We start from the raw sequence: 20,853 nt of genomic DNA, 5'->3' as shown, positions 1-20,853 counted from the left end.
TTCTTACACAGTCCATATTTGGATAGCTTTATATCAGACAGATGTCTAACAATATGAAGTATTAACTTATATTTAAAATTGTATAAAAATATCATAGTGATTCTTGCTTTTTTCCACCCGACATTGTGTTTTCAGATTTTACCCACCTTGATACATGTAGATCTAGTTCCGCCATCTTAACTATTTTATAACATTCCACTGTATGACTATCCATAGCTTACCATTCACTTCACGATGAACATTTAGGTGATTTCTCTTTGTTTCTGTACTGCAAACAATACGGCAGCAAATATCCTTGTACAAGGCTCTGTGTGTGTGTGGATATCCTAGAACATCTTTAGGTTACACTTAGCAGTGGAATTGCTGGGTCACAGGGTATGCCCCTCTTCCTTCACTTCACTGTTACTAGATACTGCCCAACTGTTCTCAAGGGGCTGGAAAATTTTACAGGTTTTTCAGGAGGACAGGAGAGCCCCTGCTGCTCCTCATTGCCAGCACTTAGGACTGCTTTACCAATCCACTGGCACTCAAACTGTGTCTCAGTTTATTTTACTCTCTCCTGATTACTGGTAATTATGAGCATCTATTCTTATATTTTTAACCATTTAAAAATAATTTTCTGTGACTTACCCATTTACATCTCTTACCTATGTTCCTATTGGGTTGTTTGCCCTTCTCTTATTAATTTGTAGGAACTGATTTTATATTCTTGGTATTAACCTTTTATGAATTTTGTACAAACCCAAATATCTTCTTGTCTCATCTGTAGTTTCCCTTATTAGCTGTTGTTGTAGGAAGATTGTTATATAATGGAATTTATTAATATTTTCCTTATAGGTTATGCTTTTTTATTTTTCTAAGCAGAAATAAAACTATCTTTTTATGTTTATTTTCTTACCTCAAGGTTTTAAATATCATCTCCCATTTTATCTTCCAAAAGTTTTCAAGTTTTGCTTTTTACCTTTAGCACGTTAATCCATCTAGACTATATTTTTGTGAACTGAGGTGGAGGTCTTATTTTCTCCAAATAAAAATTTGTGTGTGTGTGTAAAATCACTTTCTAAAACAAGACAAGGATGACCAACCAATGTCATTGGCCCCATTCACTAAATACTCTATCCTTTCCCGGATCTGTAGTGCACCTGTGCCATGTGCTGTGTTCCCACGTGGAGAGGGCTGTGTCTGGGCTCTGAGCTGTCCTGTAGGTCAGTTAACCTGGCACTGCTCTAGCACAACCTGCTTTACTGACTATCACGTTAGGGAACTCTTGGTACTCTGACAAGGCAAATGCTTCAACAAAAACGTACAGAACTTTTTTAAAAAATGATTATGGTGTAATAAAGTTAGAAATTAAAGGCAAGTGAAAGCTTTAACAAATGTTTGAAACTAAAATAAACCTAGTTCTGAATAATTCATGAGGCAAAGAAGAAACTGTAATGCAAATTATGAAATATTTATATCTAAATGACAGTGAAAGCATTACTTATCAAATCTTTTAGGATGTAGCTAATTTGTAGTATTAATGGCATTAATTTTCAGTCATTCTTATTTTCTAATGTATGCATTTTTAAATTACATTTTCTAATTGAATGTGGCGGGGACACAGGAACATTATTCATTTTTGTATATTGATCTTGTAACCAGCCATCTTGCTGAGCTCTTGACAGCAGCAAGTATGATATTTGCTGTTGGTTTTTGGTAAATATTGTTTGTCAGACTAAGGAAGTGCCTATTTATTCGTAATTTGCTAAGAGTTTGTATCTTAAAGGGTGAAATGTTAGAAGCATGCCTTTTAAAATCCAAGAATACTACTTCTCTCCCATTTCCCTTCACACTGTACCAGATAGAGGTCCTAACCAATATAATAAGACAAGATTAAAAAAAAAAAAGAGGTTATCAAAGAAGAGATAAGACCACCATCATTTAGAACTAATCTGTGAGTACTTTCCTGAGCACATTTTTTACTTCTGACTCTTTATTTAACCTGTATGCCATGAATAAAATATTCCTTTATTCCATCTTCAATCTTAGCTCTCACTATGTTCTTTCTCAAAGTCTCAATAATCATCCCAAGAACAACTAATATTTATGAACTGTTTACTGTGTACCAGGTAGGGATTTTATATTGTTATTTGTTAAATCTTACAACTCCACTAAGGAGGTTATCATTAGTTCCATTTTGAAAATGAGGAAACTCAGAGGATCAAGGGACTAGGCTGAGCTTGCATGGCCTGAGAGTGGAAGAACAGAAATTGAGCCAGAGAGTCTGTCCGTAACCCTAACAGACTACAATACCGGCAGACCTGCTCATGATACAGGCCCCAGACTTTACTTCCCACGGGCCTTTCCTTTGGTCTGGAATCCCATTTCTCCCTTTTCCCGAATCCCTGAATATCTGTTGTGGACACAGTGAAGCACCACCCAGATCCCCTTTAGGACTGGAGGACTTACTCCCCCAGGTGTGAGGAATGCTGCCAGCAGACACCCCTGGCTGTCAGCCTTATTTGGAACTTTCTCAGCTAAAGAGGCACATGCCCAAGGCCACACCCCTTTCTGGGAACCATCCTATATAATAAAAGCCTAATATGCAAATTGTCCCCTTGGGCGGTCGTTCTACCGAGAGTTTGACCACTCACTATGATGTGTGCTGACCACCAGGGGGCAGCGCAGAACATGGCGGGCATTGGTGACATGCTGCAACCTCTCGCCGGCTACCTGGGGATGGGGGTGATAGGGACAGAGGTGCAGTGAGAATGTGGGGTGTCCGCTGAGCTCAGTCTCACTCCCCCTGCTACCCTCCCCTGGGATGCCAGGGCTTGCATGATGGGGAAGCCCCCACACTCAGGTGCCAGGAGCCTGCAAAGAGCCTGCCCCACACCCATGCAGCCTCTTCCTGGTGAGCCTGGCCACAGCTGCCGGGACCACAGGGGCCAGTCGGGCTCCTGAGGTCTGTTCACGCAGGAGCCGGTCTGTGAGGCCAGCTGGGAGAGAGCACACTGCCGCCCAGCTTATGTGTGGCACCACTGGGCAGCCCAGAGGCCCACGCTGCACCCTGGCCCACGGCATCCAGCCACGCTCACCGCATCTCCTCATGGGGACTTGGGCACTGTGACTCAGGTGGAGGGGGGCACACAGGAGTCCAGGGGCCCAGGTGCTGCCCTTCCACATCAGAAGCTCTCACTTCAATCGCTGGCCAGGCCTAGGGACTGCACCCATGCATGAATTTCATGCACTGGGCCTCTAGTTTGAGGGTATAAAGGTCCGCTCAATCTCTTTACCACAACCCAGGACAACTTGGAATGGCACCCCAGCTTCAGAGCTCCCCAAGGAGTCAGTTGAGGCCTTTGTTGCAACTGCACCAAGGCCCAACTTCTCCACTGGCTGACTCCTGCTTCTCTCCCTTTCCTTCTACAGGTGGGAACCCCAGTGGTACTTGCTAATATACCCCTGCATTGTAATCACTGTCCCAGAATCTGCTTTCTGGGGAACCTACTGAGATGGAGACTAATCCTTCAAGGATCACTTCAAATGCTGCTTCCCCAACGTAAAACCTTCCCCAAACTCCCTCATGCCACCCCACCAGCCCAGATAGGAAGTCCTCTAAACCAGCTCCCCTCTCTCTGCTGCATTTGAATCACTGCTATACAACTGTCTACACTGTGAGCTCCTTGAGGGAGGGCATCATTTCTCTGTCTTCTTTAGCATGTGCCTTTACCACTGGGCACTGTACTCAGACAAATCTAGATTCCAATCTGAGCTCCACCTATATCAGCGTCAGCATTCTCATCTGTAAAATTAAGTGATGACAGCATCGCTCTCTAAGAATTAAATGTCTAAAGCATGCTTAGCCCAGAGCCTGGCACACAGTAAGCACTCACTAATTGTTTGTTATCTATAATTACTGTTTACCTACTGTCATGATAGTACTAATATATGTCTATTGAATGAGTTGGGAATGCCTGATAGTGACCAGCTCAGCAGGCTGATCTAGCAGAGTGACCATTCAGGACTTCATATCCCTGGGAGATGGTAGAGACTGGCTGAAGGTCCCTCATACCTTGGCAGTTTGCCCACTTTGTTCATTCTCTCTCTCTCTCTCTCTCTCTCTCTCTCTCTCTCTCCCGCGCCCCCCCCCCCCCCACCCCGCCAGGCCTCATAGCTGGACCCTCCAGCATGCAAACCCTCACTCTCTCCTTCAACGCAATAATAAAAAATAAATTTGGCTTTGAATCCAAGGCCATTGGTGCTTTTGATCTTGGTTACAAAGCAAAGCAATTATTGCACACAAAAGCCCTGATTTATTTATGAAATGCGACAGACATCTTCAAGGCGGGAACGAAAAAGCTCACTGAAGACCAAGCCCTTATTGCCACACAGTGAATGGCTGCTTTCAAACACAAGCCCCCCACAAGCCCCCTCTTCTTGGCTAAGAGTCTTTCCTCATTAGTGCTTCCTCCAGAACACCACAGCTTCCAACAATCAAATTCACTTCACTGCCCAGCAAGTAATTAAATTCTGCAGGCATCAGAGCATAGAATAATGGGTGGCTATTGTTAAGGAAGCTGAGGTTGGAAATGAAATGGGCTTCAGCGCCCATTCTCAGAAATGGTTGGGGCGGGAAGGAGAGCAATCAGGATGCAGAGGGACCTCCCACTGGTGCACCTCAGCGGGTAGTGGGTTCAGTACCAGACCTGGAGTCAAAACCTGTGCTTGGGGCCAGATTCTGCGCTTACCAGAGGAGGATGGGGAGTCTCAGTTTCCTTACCTGGAAAACAGGGAGGTTGGACTAGGTAAGTCATTCGCCTTGTGTGGTCCCCAGACCAGCAGCATCAACGTGGCCTGGAAACTTGTTAGAAATGCAGATTCTCAGGCTTCTCTCAGACCTACTGAATCCGAAACTGTGGAGGTGGGGCCCAGCAATCCATGTTTAACAAGCCCTCCAGGTGATTTGAAAGAATTTACAAATCAACCACTGGTAGATAATGTTTAAAGATAAGGCCACAAATCTAAGTAACAAAATAAACTGATGAACTGAGTGGATCCAGAAACTCAAAGCATGAAACAGAGTGCAGAATCTCAGAGGGAAGGCAGGGGAGGGTGGGTGGGTGGTACCAAAGACCTTGTATGCATATATGCATAACCCATGGACATAGACAATAGGGTGCTGAAGACCTGAGGTGGGGGTGGGGGGTGGAGGGGGGCTGGAGGGGGTCAATGGGAGAAAAAAGGGGACGTATGTTATACTTTCAACAATAAGGAATTATTTTACAAAATAAATTAAAAAATAAAGTGACTATTGATATGTTAAAAAAAAATAAAATAAAAGGTAAGGCCACAAACTCAAACAATAAAGGGCCAGGGATGCAAAATAAAGGAGCCAAGTAGGTGTCATACACTGGACAACAGCAGGGACCAGGGGGCAATGGAGAGAGTGTGCCCTGGCTATAAGGGCCAGCAGCTACTCAGTTCTAGCCAAGTACTGCCAAGTATGAACCCTCATGGATCTGGTATTGGCGGAGATTCTGATTTTTTAAGAGAAACACAAAATCCCAATTTTTTACATGAAATCCTGCAATTTTAAAATGTTGATTCAATTTTAACATAGTGAGGGCCAAACAGACTGCATCCCCCAGCCACAGGGCCTGGTCCTACCCTTGAGGACCAAATTCAGCTGTGGACCACCGTTTTGCAGCTCCCATTCTGAGTTGCCTTGGACTGCCCACTGTGCTCTTTGTCTTTCTCCTAATACTGAACTCTCAACTTCCTTTCCTTACTTGGCAGACTCCTACTCATCCTTCAACACCCAACTCAAGAGTCACCTTAATTGTAACTCATTCCAAATTCTCTGCTCCACTTTCCACCTCTCCACTAAGAAGGCAGAGAAGAATCAAAAATAGGGGCAAAGAACTGACACATAAAAGAAGGAAACACCAAGAAGGAAGACATGGAGAAGTTATAGAACAAGCTTTTCCCACAAAGGAGGAATTAGAACTGCTTGGAAAAGTTACCCCATTGATGCTTGAAAAATCACTTAAAGAAGGACACTGATCCCATTTGACCTTAATCAAATATAATAACGTTTTAAAAGGGAAAATATTTAAAAAAAAACAACAACTAAGTGCAGAATTCACAGGCTAGATTAAAAACCAGTTGGACAAAAATACCTGGGAATTTGAGCTAAGAGTTCAGTGAGTCAACCATGTGATGAGACTGTCATGAAAAAGGCAAAAGGCCTTCATAGATTTCATTATTAGAAATGAAGAGTCAACATAGCCCTGCTCTAATCTCAGCTGGCCAGGTGGCCAGACCTCCCTAGAGTGTTCTGAATGGTCCTAAATATTAACTTCTGTGGGTCAGAGAAGACCCGGAGAATGACTGAGGGAGAGTATCCCAGGTGGAGAGGAAACACAAGCCAAATCACAGAGGGACAAGTGAAGGAGCCTGGGATGTTTACCCAGAGCTGGGAAAGACCTGGGTGGGTGATCATGATTTCTGTGTTTGAGAAATTCACAGGTTTCCATGTGGATCTGACCTATGTGGCCCTCAAGGGTATGACCAGGCCCTGTGAGTGGGAAACACTATAAGATTTCATCTCAACATTGGGGAGAATTTTGTATTCATCACAGTTGCCCCCAAATGGAATGAGCTGTCCTGCAAAGTAATAAATGCCCTTTATTGAGAGTGATCCAACAGAGGGAGGATGATCACTCTTATAGAGGATGATAAAGGACTGGAACAGAAGGCCTAGCAGACATTGAATGATTTATTGCACCTCAGTTTTTCCTGGAGAACCACCCCTCACCCATTCTCTGTCCCATGAATCAGGTAAAGCTGAGTGTACATTTGGCTTCAGGGGTAGGTGTGTTTCTCAGACTTGGTCAGTCCACATGCATCCCCCAGCCACAGGTACAGCAGCAGGCATGTTCATGTGACCCACACTGAGCCAATCAGAGCCCATAAGACCCAATTCTGGGGGAAAAGGAGCTCTCACTTCCTTTTTGAAGCCTGAAGCTGCAAGGGGCCATCTCGTCATCACATGGAGAGAGACTGACTACAAAAAAGCCCTTCACTGTCCCCCCTAAAAGGGGGTGGGAGAATTGGAGCACAGCTGCTGGAGAAACTGAATTCCTTTGTGCCCGCGAAGCTCCCCATGCCTGAACCAGGCTTGGCTCTAGAGAGTTGTTAAATCCCCCTTTTCCCTCAAGCAGGTTGAGTTGGGTTTCTGTTGTTTGCAACCATAAGAGTCGTGATCCCTACAATGACCTCCAAGATCTCGTCCACTTCCATTCTGCTATGGTGGATCCATACCTCACACTTAAAGCAAGGGTCACCTGCATGCATAAGTCCATTTGACCAGACGAATCCTAGAATGGCTTCTGGAATTTGAAGTGTTTCCTCTAGTCATAAGAATAGAGTCCACTATAAGAGGGAAAATGGAGAATCAAGAAAAGGTAGTTATTAAGTTAAACAGCATCTTGCCGTCAGCAAGAAGCTGTGAGACAAGGCAGCTCTCCCAGGCCTGAGACCAAGAAGGACTCCTGGCTTACATATACTCTTCAAAACAGGCCCCTGATGGAGACATCGTCACCATCTCCACTTCCCAGATGAGAAAACTGATGCTCAGGGAGACTTGCCTGGAGTCACAAGTCAGTGAGAGGCATTTCTGAGAGACTGCAAAGCCCAGCCATGCTGCCTCCTGCCAGTGATGACAACAGGCCCAAAGTTACTAAATCTGGGTTCTCCTTGCAGCTTCTCAAGCTTTACCTCCTCATCTACAAAAATGGGTGAGTGACGAGCCCATGCCCCAGTCTGACCAGAGACCAGCCCTGAAGTCATTTTGAGGCCTGCAGGAACTAGTATTACGTAAGGAGTGCTGTCTCGGTGCCGAGATTATCTATAACTGATGTGACACAAAGAGGCCGTGCTATGCTAGCTCAGCCGGCGAGGCCCTGTCCCCATCTCTCTCCCGGCCCACGGGGGCTGGGTTGCTTCCTTTGTTCCACAGGCACAGGCCTGGTAACAAGGCAGCCAGGAGCTCAGCTGTAGACATTTTTTCATTATTTTCCACCCTGTTAACCTCCATCACAAGTGAGGCTGCTGTCAGCCTAAATGAGAACTGAAAAGATTTATCTCATTTGTCCCCTCAGCTCAGCTTGGCGGGGGGGGGGGGGGGGGGGGGGGGAGGGCCTTCATTTCCTAAAGGCCCTGATGATCTTTTCTCTTTGAGTCACTCCCACCCAGGAAAAAAGATGTGACAGTGGCAGCAGGCAGAGGTTTGTGATGGGACCAAGTGACCTGAATCACTTCAGTGTAGCTCTGCAAAGCACTGTGTGAATTTTTTTATTGTACTGTATTTACCATTCTAATTATGTTTGCTTATGTAAATATTAAAGTTAGACTATGTTTCATTAACAGAGCCCTGGAGGACACTAGAGCTCACTGTGTGGAGGAGGGGAACTAGCCTGTGATGACAGTTTTGCTACAGAAGTCATCCTCAGAGCGGACAATCCTAATACAGACCATGGAGAGGTTATTATATTTCAAACCATCTTGTCCTCTTCCTTGTGCTCCTAGCAATCTCAGGTCACCCAATCCCTAAAATTGGCACCTAGCAAGAACAGATAAGCTAGATTTTTTTTTTAGTAGGAAGAGTCTCTCACATTGCTATAACGACAGCCAGCTTTCCTGCGCACTTAGCCTCCAGGTGCTGTTTTCCATGCTTTATGTGGGATTAAAAACCTTCTTAATCCTCCCACTTGCCCTGTGGGTATTTCTATCCCGACCTCACAAGTGAGGAAACTGAGGCACAGAGAGTATAAGGAACAAACCCCATACTAAGGATGGAAAGCCAACGATGGGACCAGGATTATGACCCCGGGAATTTCAAGAATTGTGGACCCAAAGACCTACACCCTGAACCACTTCTCAACACCTTCCCCCTTCACATGCATTGTTTCCTTTAACCCTCACACTGCCACTGGGAAGTAGTGGATCTCCACCCCATTTGCAAGACAGAGAGGTTGAGGCTCATGAAGACTAAATGACTTGCCCACTTCACAAATGAGAAAACTGAAGTTCACAGAAGTGAGTTCAGTGCCACAGTCATTTACGCAGCAGCTGGTGCTTGCTTGGCACTGTGCAAGGGGCTTGGGATACAGAGGCCTGGGGCATAAACCGTGACTGCTCCTTCCACTCGGCTTCTGGGCCATGAACGTGGGTGAATCCTTTCTGAAAGCAACTGAGCAGTCTGTTAAAAGACTTAAAAATAAGTAAACTTTGGACCCCAAAATCCCCGTTGTAGAAATTGATCCTAGGGAATAGCAGTGAATGTGACAAAGGTGTATATACAAGATTGCTCACAGAAGCATTGTTTAGAAGAGTAAAAGAATGAAATAACCCGAGTGTTCAACAATAAGACACTGATTGGTGAAATAAATTAGGGTATGTTATATAATGAAATATTATTAATCATTCAAAATATTATAGAAATATATTTATTGACATGGGAAAATTCTGTAATAAAGTGTTATATAATTTTTAGGTGGCATAAGCAGATAGCAAAATCATATATACAGGCTGACCTCAGTGGGGGAAATGCATATGTATACTGGAAAATTTGTAAATATGAGCACTCATAGAAATACCTATGACCCCAAAGTGACTACTGCTAATAGCATTGCAGGTGATTTTAATTTTTGTTTGTACTCATGTTCATTTTTCCATATTTCCTACAATGAACATGTATTACTTACTTTATCATGAAAAGGTTTTTATTTCTGTGGTGGTTGCTGAAGAGGCTGAGCCACCATTCATATCCAGGATTCAAACTCAGGATCTGGGATGCCAAGTCCAGCCCTCGGCCCCTTACACCCTCAACACAACTGCCCTCCTGGTCTCATGTCCCCAAACCACATCCCACCCTGGATAGCACAGAGTTGCCATGGCCAGCCTGGGGGGGAAACCCAGGCAGGTCAGACGGCCTGCTTGCCCACCTTTTTGAAGAGTCTGATGACATCCTCACTGATCTGTGACAGGCGGACGATGACGTTGTTCATGAAGATGTCATTGAGGGTGGCATGGTCTCGGCTTTCCCGCCTGGTCTGATGCAGGACCAGATACCAGCAGTTCACGGGTGAGAGGAGGTACTGGTCCTTCCTGTGGAAACCAAGACAGCTCAGGTTGGCTTCGTTGGAACTGTCATCCAGACAGTGTTCTGCAGTGTCACTCCCCATGGCTCTCTGACCCTCATGGGGTCCTTCAAGCTCGGTTTTATTCTAACACATTCACAGGTGGGGAAACGGATACTATGAAAGCTGAAGTGATCCTCCCAAGGTCACAGAGCAGTGCTGGGGCCAAAACTCAGGTCTTTGTCTCTGAGCCCTACCCCATCTACTCTCCCATTGCATATGGCATTTGCTACATGCATCTCTCCCTTCTGGGAAGAAGCTGCCCTCCCCAGGGCTAAGTAATATGAAACCAGTTGTGTTTGAAGTATTAGTCTGAGTTCTAGAACTATGCAGTTGAAAGAACAAAATATGAACACTTCCCTTTTCCTTCTTCTGTATTTGGGAGGAGGGGTTAAGGAAAGCTGCTTTGAGTAAAGTACATATAAGACAAGAAAATCTTTGTCCTGTAATTATGGACAGATTCTTAGCATCTTCTGGCTGGGCATTATGCTAAAACAGGGTTTCTCAGAGTGTGGTCCTCAGACCACCAACAGCAGAAGCACCTGGGGTCTTGTTAGAAATGTAGATTCCCAAGCCCCACTCTAGACCTGCTGAATCAGAAACTCTGAGGATAGGCCCAGCAATGTGAGTTTTAACAAACCCTCCAGGGAATCCTTATTCATACTAAAGTCTGAGAACCACAGATTTATATGCCACTGTTTCCCAGAGCTTGGGAAATGGGAATGCTTTCAAAAAACAAAATGGAGAAATATTTCTCTCAAAGACCCCTCTGTTAGCCTTAGTAAAGGATATATATATATATATATACACTAGAGGCCCGGTGCACGGGGGGGGGGGGGAGGGGGGGGTGTCCCTCAGCCCAGCCTGCATCCTCTCCAATCTGGGATCCCTCTCACAATCCAGGACTGCTGGCTCCCAACTGCTCGCCTGCCTTCCTTCCTGACTGTCCCTAACCGCTTCTGCCTGCTAGCCTGATCACCCCCTAACCACTCCCTAGCCAGCCTGATTGATGCCTAACTGTTCCCCTGCCAGCCTGATTGTCCCTAACTGCCCTCCCCTGCAGGCCTGGTCACCCCTAACTGCCCTCCCCTGCAGGCCTGGTCCCCCCCAACTGCCTTCCCCTGTAGGCCTGGTCCCCCCCAGCTGCTCTCCCCTGCAGGCCTGGGTCCCCCCCACAACTGCCCTCCCCTGCTGGCCTGATCGCCCACAACTGCTCTCCCTTGAAGGCCTGGTCCCTCCCAACTGCCCTCCCCTGCTGGCCATCTTGTGGTGGCCATCTTGTGTCCACATGGGGACAGCCATCTTTGACCACATGGAGGCAGCCACCTTGTGTGTTGGGGTGATGGTCAATTTGCATATTACTCTTTTATTAGATAGGATATATATATATATATATATATATGTATATGTGTGTGTGTGTGTGTGTATATATATATATATATATATGTATATATATATATATATATATATATAATTTCTTCACAAAGAAAAAGGGAACTGCAATTACTAGTAAAAGTCAAAATCAAACCCAAAGTCCATGTTACCATTTTGCCCTCTGACTCTGTCCCTTCCCTTACTCTGCTTTACAGGGTGGGAAGGAGATGTTGGAAAGGCAGGATGTGGGGGGAGAGTCCCGTCCTCCACCTGAGGGTGGTCAGCTCAGGGTCCCCCAGGCCTGCCTTGCTCCACACGTGCCCTAAGGGTGGGACACCAATGAGGGTTGGCCATGGTTATGCTCTCAGCCTCCCTCTATCAGTGTTTTTGAGGAGGGGAAGTCTGCTGACTCTTACTATGACCACATCATCCTCTCAAAGCCAAATGCAAGTGCTGGAGGGTACAATCTGAGGGCCTGTGGGCTCCCACAGCACCCTGCACCCTCACCCTGCCCAAACCCTGGGCTTGGGAAAGGTAGGTGGAGCCCCTGCCACTCGACATAGAGGCATTTTCTTTCTGTTACAAAGTGGGCTAAAAATCTGTGAAGTCGCAGGAATTTGGGAGCAGGGAATTGGGTTTAGAGAATAGATATATTGGAAGCTTCCTAAGAAAAAGGGAGGAGACATGCTGCTTAGGAGAAACAAACAGATTTCTCCTTTGCTTATAGCAGTGATGGCGAACCTATGACACGTGTGTCAGCACTGACACGCGTAGCCATTTCTGATGACACGCGGCCGCTGAGGTTTATTAAATACAATTATATATAACAATTATACATTTATGTTATTTAAACTATAAATATCACGAAATAATGTTTTTTCCTCAAAGTGACACACTACCGGAGTTATGCTCAGTTTTTTGGCGAAGTTTGACACACCAAGCTCAAAAGGTTGCCCATCACTGGCTTATAGCCTACAGAATAAGCCAGAACACTAAAATTCAACCACCCAACCCAAATCCCTCGGCATTTACTTCCTGTCAGGCCTCGGGTGGGCTTGGGAGGGATGTGACACAGACCTGCCTTGGAGAGTCTCCTTGTCACGTGGTGAAAGCAGAAGAAAAAGGTTACAGTGGAAGGTGATAGAGTGTTCGTTCTGCGTGAGAAGTTGGAGAAGGTGCCGCCCTCCTGTGCTCTCCTGGCTTTCAGAGTTCTTTTCCACCTGAGGCCTTCACTCACACTGCTCCCTCCATCTGGAATATGTTAGCCCCTGCTCTTGTCAGGACTAGCTCCTCTTCCTCTAGGTCTCAGTTTAAATGATACCAGAGAGCACGCCTGTGACCACACTCTAAGACACAGGTTCTCAAAGTGTGATCCCAGGACCAGTAGCATCAGTTGGGAATTTATTAGAATGCAGGGCTATTCCAGACCACTTAATAAGAAACCCTGGGATGGGCCCAGAATATGTGTTTTAACCAGCCCTCTAGGTGATTCTGATGCACACTCATGAGAACGTCTACCTTAAGGAGTTTCCATCCCCTGCTCACCTGTAAATTATTTCAGAGTAAAGATTGTTTCTGTTTTAGTGACCACACCCAACAATGTGCCTGACACAGAGAAGATACTGTGGAAGAGAGACCCATAAAAGAAGGTCACATTCATGCTAGGTCTTCAAGAATGGTTAAGAGTTGCAAATGGTAAGAACTCCAGGAGTTCTTACCATTTGCGACAGCATGGATGGAACTGGATAGCATTATGCTAAGTGAAATAAGCCAGTCAGAGAAAGATAAATATCACATGATCTCACTCATTTATGGAATATAATGAACAACATAAACTGATGAACAAAAATAGATCCAGAGACACAGAAACATCAATCAGACCATTAAACCTCAGAGGGAAGGTAGGGGAGGGTGGGGGTAAGGGGAGAAATCAACCAAAGGACTTGTATGCATGCATATAAGCCTAAATAATGGACACAGACAACAGGGGGGTGAGGGCATGAGTGGGGGGCGGCTAGAGGGGGTAATGGGGGAATAAGGACACATATGTAACACCTTAATCAATAAAGAAATTTTAAAAAAAGAATGGGTAAGAGTTTTCCAAATAGAGAGGCAGAGAAAGCTGGAATTATAGACAGAGGAAACCATGGATACAAAGAGAAGTAACTCAGTAGAGTAAGAATTCCAAATGCAGTAGGAGAGGATTGGCTGGGGAGACAGGGTAAGGACTTGATGGGAGGCTGGGGGGCATTGAATTCCAGGAAGGATGATGGGTGGGTGGGTAGGTGGATTGTTGGATGGATGGATGGATGGATGGATGGATGGATGGATGGATGGACTGATGGATGGATGGGTGGATGGATGGATGGATGGATGGATGGATGGATGGATGGATAAATAGGTGGGTGGGTGGGTTGATGGGTGAGTGGATTGATGGTTGGATGGGTGGGTAGGTATATGGGTGGGTGGATGGGTGAATAAATGAGTAGATGGTAGATGGGTGGATGGGTGTGGCCATAGGCATGGGGCTGGAAATAAGAGGACCAGTCATAAGGTGAACTTAGTCCAAGGGAATAGAGATAATAAGGGCCTGGGAGGTGGCCAGAGAAGGCTGAACTTCAGAGACTCCTCAATAGGAGAGCAGATGATCTTGGATTCATCCTGGGAAGAGAGTAGGGGGTATGAGGGAGGAGTAGATGGTGATCTTGAGGTTCAGATCTCAGGTGATTGGGTGGATGCTGATGACATGAACTAAGATAAGAACTGCAAGGGAAGAAATAGGTTTGGGCAGAAACCTATTTACAGATCCCATTTTTCACTGCTTCCTAGGTGGCGATGGAAAAGGAAAGATTAGAGTAAAGGAGAGATGAGATAATTAAGTCGTTACCTAAATTACTTTGGGGGCTTATCTCAGCCTGGGATTTGAGAACTGAATAGCATCAGGGAATTAAATGTGCACAATTTATGGAAGTTACAGCCAGAAGGTGAATTTGGGGGGTGGAGGGAGGAAAAAGATCTTTAAAGGGTGCAGAAGTTCTAGGATGGCTCAGGGGCCATTAATTAGGCCACCTGGTCAGGGATGTTGTATGAGAGAAAGAGCAGAAAATAGAGTACTTTCCTTATGAGAAGCTGTGGGCAGGAGCAATGCAGCCTTAGATGAAATTACCAGGGGAGGCAGAATGAGTGGGGGCAAGGAGGAGAAAGCAACCTGAAAGCAACCAAGGACTTGTCCAAGTGAGCAGCGGCTGGGAAGATAAAGGTTCGGTTCATTCAAGCTTTCAGTCATGCACTGTCTGTCTGTGTACATGTGCCAGGCACCACTGGATGCTGTGGATGCAGCAGACACCAGAGCAGGCAAGACCTTGATCCCACAAGCCTTCCACTCGAGTGAGGGGAACACACAAGGAAACAAGCCGATAATACAGTCTCATTCATGTAGTGATGAGAAGGAGGCTGTGGAGCAAAGGAGGTGGTGGTGAGTTAGGCATGGATGGCTTCCTAGAGGAAGTAGATTCTAGACTGAGAACTAAAGGCTGGAATAGTTTTATAGGGAAGAGCTTTCAGGGTAAAGAAATATGATGAACAAAGGCCCCAAGGGAGGCTAGAGAGAGCATGTTGGTAGGCTAGAGAGAGCATGTTGGTGAGTTGAACATAGCTCAGGGGGCTTCAGCATGGTGTTCTGGGGTGGGGGTGGGGACGGGAGTGATAAACAAGGTTGGAGAATTAGGCAGAGGGCACATAGCCAAGGACCTTTAAGTCCCATTAGAGAGTTTGGGCTTTGTTCTGAGGTTGGTGGGGAGCCATTGGATGGGTTTGGAGCAGGGGAATGAAAGAGTAAAGTTAAATTTTCACTCTCATTCTGGCTACCATAAGAAGGATGGGCTCGCAGGAGCCAAGGGAGAAGGTGAGGGGTCCGTGAAATTCTTAGGTGGTAAACTGACTGGACTTAGAGACTGAATGGGGTTAGGGTTGCAGTTGGGAGGGAGACCACTCCCAAGTTTTTCAGGCTTGGCCCTGGGGAGAGAAGAAGTGGCATTTACTGAGAAGAGGAGAAGCAGGTCAGCAGAGGGGTCGGGAGGGAAGACGATGAGTTTTATTTGAACATGACGAGTCCATAGGGCTTATGCAACATCCAGATGGATATGCCTGGGCTAGAAAGACAAACATAGAAGCCAACATGGAGCTCACAGTCTAGTGGGGGAGGTGATAACCCTCAGAGATCTCAGCAAATGTGTGTGAAGTTAAGCTGCAGAAAGCACTAGAGAGGAAAGCATGGTGCCATGACAGCCCAATACACGTGGGGCCTGACCTGACTTCAGGGGTCACTGAAGTGTCCCTGAGGAAGGGTTCTTTCGGCCGGGCTCTGAAGAAAGAGTTTGAGGGAGCAGGGGAAGAGGTTCAGCAGCATGGGCTCAGGGGGAGTGAGTCCCAGGCAGAGGGAACAGAATGGGCAAAGGCTCACTGAGGGGCAGGAAACTCAGTGAATTCAAAGAACCGAATAAAGGCCAGTGTGGCTGGAGCTCAGAAAGCAAGGCGCAGAAGGGAGCAGGTGCAGGGGCTTGCACCCACAGGACCAGCACATTGATCACCATCCTGTTGGGCTTACGGATTGTTTGGAAAGCACAGAAAGAAGCACCCAGGCTACAGATGGCAGAGCCGGACACTGGCCTTTGGGGACCTTCAGTTTTGTCCTTCCCTTTTCAGGAGGTTACTTGTTCTTTTGGAAAGTGAGATCCCCTGGACCTGAGAGCCATTTTTTCCTGCTGTAGCCCCACTTTTGGAGGACGTCAAAATGAACCTGGGCCTGCGCTCTCTCTTCTGAGGCACATCTTGAGCAGCCTTTCTACTTTTCCAGTCTAGCATGTGAGCATCTATGCAGCAGGTGGAAGCTGCTGAGCTAAGGCATAATGCGAGAACTTTCATATATATATATGCCAGAAAATAGCAATGAAATTTTCTGGTGAGTCACAGCTTTCTTTCTTTGGCTAGGAGAGCTGGGTCTGAGGCTCCACGAGACTGCAGCTCGAGGAGTGAGGCCTTGCCAAGCTGGTGAGCTAGGAAAATGAAATTAGCAGTGAGCCAGCTTCTCCAGCTTCTCAGCTGGGGGCCGGAAAATTCTGCTTAGCCAACAGAACCCATTTCCAGGCCTTCCGAGCCCCACGTTGCAGATGGATCCAAATCTACTGGCCTGGGATCGCAGTCTCTCAGGGAGGGAAGCGAGTTCCTGCAGCTGACACCATCCCCTAGACACCAAGTCCCTGCCTCTGGCTTCCTGCTCCCTTCCAGAACATTCTTGGGCTTTCCATTGGGCTTGCTTGGGCATTTGCCATCAAAGCTGCCTCTGAAAAGCACTCCCTCATATACTTCCAGAGCCAAAAAGGTATGGTTAACCTCTTGCTACCTAAGCTGCCCCAAGCAGAAAAGGGAATTCATTACCCTATCTTGAAGCAGGAATAATCAATTCTGCAAGTATTGAGTGCCATCTTTTGTGCCAGGCAGTGGTAAGCAAAATGAGCATGCTCCTTGATGCAGGGAGCTTGTAATACAGTGGGGGCCTCAGGTGTTAATCAAATAGTCACATAAATAGGTAGGAAATTGCAACAGTGGTAGGGGCTTTGAAGGAAAAATGCATGGTGCCTTGAGAGTACCTGGGGAAGGTGGAGGTGGGTGTCAGTTCATCATGCTGGTCCTTCTTGTCACTGAGACCTTCCTGAGATGTTTCTAGTCACGGCCTACCCTGACCCCAGCAGCCCCCGTCTCTAGCACACCACCCCATTTCATGGTCGTTACAGCACTACCACGCCTGAACTTTGTCCTATTCACTCTTTGTTTCTGGTCTTTGACCTCTCTCTGGCTTACATCTGTCCTGTTCCCCACTGGGTCTCTGGTACCACACAGTCGGCTGAATAGGTGAAAAGTGCCCAGAGGATGAGCTGGGACCAGAAGGATGGGTAGGTTTCAACACAACACAAATAAGGGAGAACATTCCCAGCAGTAGTGTGAAGGCTCCACAATGGGCACCTTCTAGAACTGAGAGGAGGTAAGTGTGGCCTGAGGGCAGAGGGGAGGGTGGGGGCTGGAGACAGGTAGGCCAGAGAGGTTGTAGGAGCCAGTCCTTGAAGGACAGGATGAGCACCTGGGTTGGTACTGCTGTACGCAGGGCAGTTGTAACAAGTGTCACAACTGGGTGGCTTAAACAGCAGAAATGTATTGGCTCACAGTTCTGGAGGCTAGAAGTCTGAGATCAAACTGTTGGCAGGAAGGTTCCTTCTGAGGACTGTGAAGGGGACTGTTCCATGGGTTTTCCCTGGCTTCTGTGGTGTTCCTTGGCTTGTAGACACATCGCCCAGATCTCTGCGTTTATGTTCATGTAGCATTCTCCCTGTACGTTTGTGTATGTCTGCATGACCCCTTATTTTAAGGACATCAGTCATGTTGCAGTAGAGCCCACACTAATGACCTCATATTTACTTGGTTACTTCTATAAGCCCCTTGAAGGCAGAAACAATCTCTTTTATTTCCTTGTATCTTTCCATAGCCCTTGGCAGAATCCAATTCATTCCTTCACTCTTGTAATATTTTTTGTTTCTGCTATGTGCTAGTTCCCATGCTAGTCACAGAGGATTAAAAAGATGATTGGATATGCCTTGAGAAGGCTCACAATCTAGTAGATGAAAGTAACACTAACCTAGGATTACGGGTATTGATCAGAAAAACTTTAGCTGAAGCAACAGAAATATGTCAGACTGGTTTAAGCAAAAATGATAGTAATGGGAAGAGGAGAAATTTAAAGGATCAAAAATTTTAATCAAAAAATATAAAGAAATAGGAGGTGATTGGCCTCAGGCATAGCTGGATCCCGGGACATCATCAAGACTTCGTATTCTCTCCATCTATTGGTTCTGTTTTCCTCTTTCTGTTAGCTTCACTCAGGCAGGCCCTCTCCAGACCAATAATACCCTGACTGCTAGTAATCCCCACAGGAAGAGAGCTTTTCCCCAGTTGTTCCATCAAAAGGCCTGGAATTGCATCTCCCTATATTAAAGCTCTGTGGCCAAGATGATGTACTGCTGGTCACAGGCTCACCATTGCTCAGGGATGATTCCCCAGAGGAAAATCTAGATGTTGTTATCAAAAGAAGTGGGGAGACAGGCTGCAGGGGAGAGTAATAGATGCCTACTATGTTATGCTCTGTGAAGAACTAGATCCCAGAGGAGTGAGGGGGTGGTTAATTTTGCCTCAGGGTAGAGGGAGAGTCACGGGAACATCTGCACTGGGCCTTAAAGTACTTACAAGAGTTTGCTAGGTGGAAAGGCAAAGAGATATAAGAGCATATTGCAGTCGGAGGGAAATCTGGCTGTGAAGCTCTGAAGTCAGACACGGGTTGTTCCCAGGTTACCTGAGTAGGACAGGTGTGAAGCAGGGCACAGTGGAAGCAGAGGCAGCTAGCTGTGCCAGATCACGAAGAGCCTCATAGTTCAAGGCTGAATGAAGGTGTTAAGTGGGCCAGCAATGTGATCATAGGGGCAGGAAAGCCAGGTGGGAAGCGGAGCAGCCGCCCAGGTGACGGGGGGAGAGTTTGATGTAGGGCTCTGCCTTCGAGCCACATGGGCGACAGCAGGCCTGAGGCTTCCAGGCAAGGGAGCCCCTTCATGCCAGTTGAAATCTACTGAATTAGAAGCTGCCTTTGGCTGATGCCAGCCCTGAGACAGAGTAATTCAGAAAGGGAAGGCCTACATCCATCAGGTCACCTGGCTGAAGTGGGTTCTGCTTACCAGGCTGGGGTGCTATGGAGTCACAGCTGGAGGGCAAATACCAGTTCTGTCCCTCTGCAGTTCGGTAACCGGGAGGTTAGTTAAACCTTTTCTTTCCTTATCTATAAAATGGATTGATAGCACTTACCTCACAGTGGCACTTTAAGGATTAAATGAGGTAATTCATGGGATGCTATTAGCATCAAATCCAGCATATAATAATAATTACTATTATCATCACTAGTATTACCACCAGCACCTCACTAGGTTGTTGGGAAAATCCAATGACTGGTGTATAATGTAGATGTATGGCCCATGGTAAGTTCTCTACAAATGTTGGTTTTCTTCTTCCCATTACTACCTTCCCCCCTACAAACTCTTACATGTATTGAAAGGCCCAGTACAAATGGTACTGTAACTCCCCCTCCACCCTGGGGCAGAATTATCCCTTCACTCATTTGTTCCTCACACTTCAAAGTGATGGCACACTGGGTCTGGTTTATTATCTCTGAGCTCCCCTTGAACTTGCTGAATATATTCTTGGTACCAGAATGAAAATCCCTGCCTCCAGGCAATGCCTGGCCAATCTCATCTTCTCTTTCCCTCCAAAGTCCTTTTTGCCTTCGTTTATCCTCCTACAAAATGGGTGCATCACCTGGTATGTACAGTACTAGGCAGAGGAAGGGTCCTGACCCATGGCTCCTTAGCCAGGAGATGAGGATCTTAAGCCATGCTCACCCTGGTTGGCCTTCAGGTCTCTTGCCTGTCAGGTTGGGATGATGGCATCTTCCCTAACAGCCTTCAGCGTCAACAGGATTCTTGGGAAGATTTAAGCTACTAAAGGCTAGGGAGGCACTTTGCAAAGTGTAAGGTACTGTATAATTGTCAAAGGTCATTATTATCTGAAAAAAGATGGCGACCGGCAGGAAGGTAGGGAGAGAGAGAGTGTGAGTGAGGAACCCATAGAGGAGAGTGTAGATGTGTGTGGTGTGTGTGTGTGTATGAGATAGGGTCAGTTAGATTCTGCAGGTCTTCCAAGGGGCTCCCGAACAGGGCAGCCCTAGACGCGGAGCCCCGCGCACAAAGCGGACACTTCTCGGCGGCTGGTGCGGACGCAGAGACCACGCCATCTTGAGAAACAGAGCTGCCTGAGACTCAGATCCTGGCTTCTGACACAAACCAGGACCCTGCAGCCACCGGGGACAGAGAACTGCTATCACAGCTTCAGACAAACAAACAACAAGAATCCAGACTTCCCGGCAGATTTCCGTGAGTCAAAGAGCCTATCCCCCTCCTCGCAGGCGCTGATAGCGCCATAGTAACTGATAGACCTGCCCCTCCCCCAAGCTGCTGAGCGCCCACAGCGCGCGGAAAGCGCCATAGTAACTGATAGACGCGCCCTTCGCCCTAGCTGCTCACAGGAGCGCGCACAGCGCGCACAGACAGCGCCATAGTAACTGATAGACCCGCCCCCGGCCCAAGCTGCCGAGCTTTGCGCAGGGACGCGCTCCCTCTTAGGGAATTTGGCGCGCGCTCGC

The 20,853-nt window shown here is 46.7% G+C and overlaps 1 protein-coding gene across 3 annotated transcripts in view; it reads right to left on the bottom strand.

Moving 5' to 3' along the window:
* SRGAP3 (SLIT-ROBO Rho GTPase activating protein 3) overlaps positions 1-20,853 on the bottom strand; it is a 238,788-nt gene that overhangs the window by 83,857 nt on the left and 134,078 nt on the right. For all 3 annotated transcript variants that reach the window (XR_013814851.1, XM_079795105.1, XM_079795107.1), the window contains exon 3: positions 9,993-10,155. Coding sequence is in view for 2 of the 3 variants with exons in the window: in XM_079795105.1 (XP_079651231.1) it covers positions 9,993-10,155 (163 nt within the window). In the remaining variant the exon portion in view is untranslated. The remainder of the gene's footprint in view (positions 1-9,992; positions 10,156-20,853) is intronic.

This window comes from Cnephaeus nilssonii (assembly GCF_951640355.1).
Source record: "Cnephaeus nilssonii genome assembly, chromosome: 17".
Taxonomy (NCBI): Eukaryota; Metazoa; Chordata; class Mammalia; order Chiroptera; family Vespertilionidae; genus Cnephaeus; species Cnephaeus nilssonii.
Note: the sequence above shows the minus strand (reverse complement) of the source record. Positions and strands in the feature narration are given on the sequence as shown.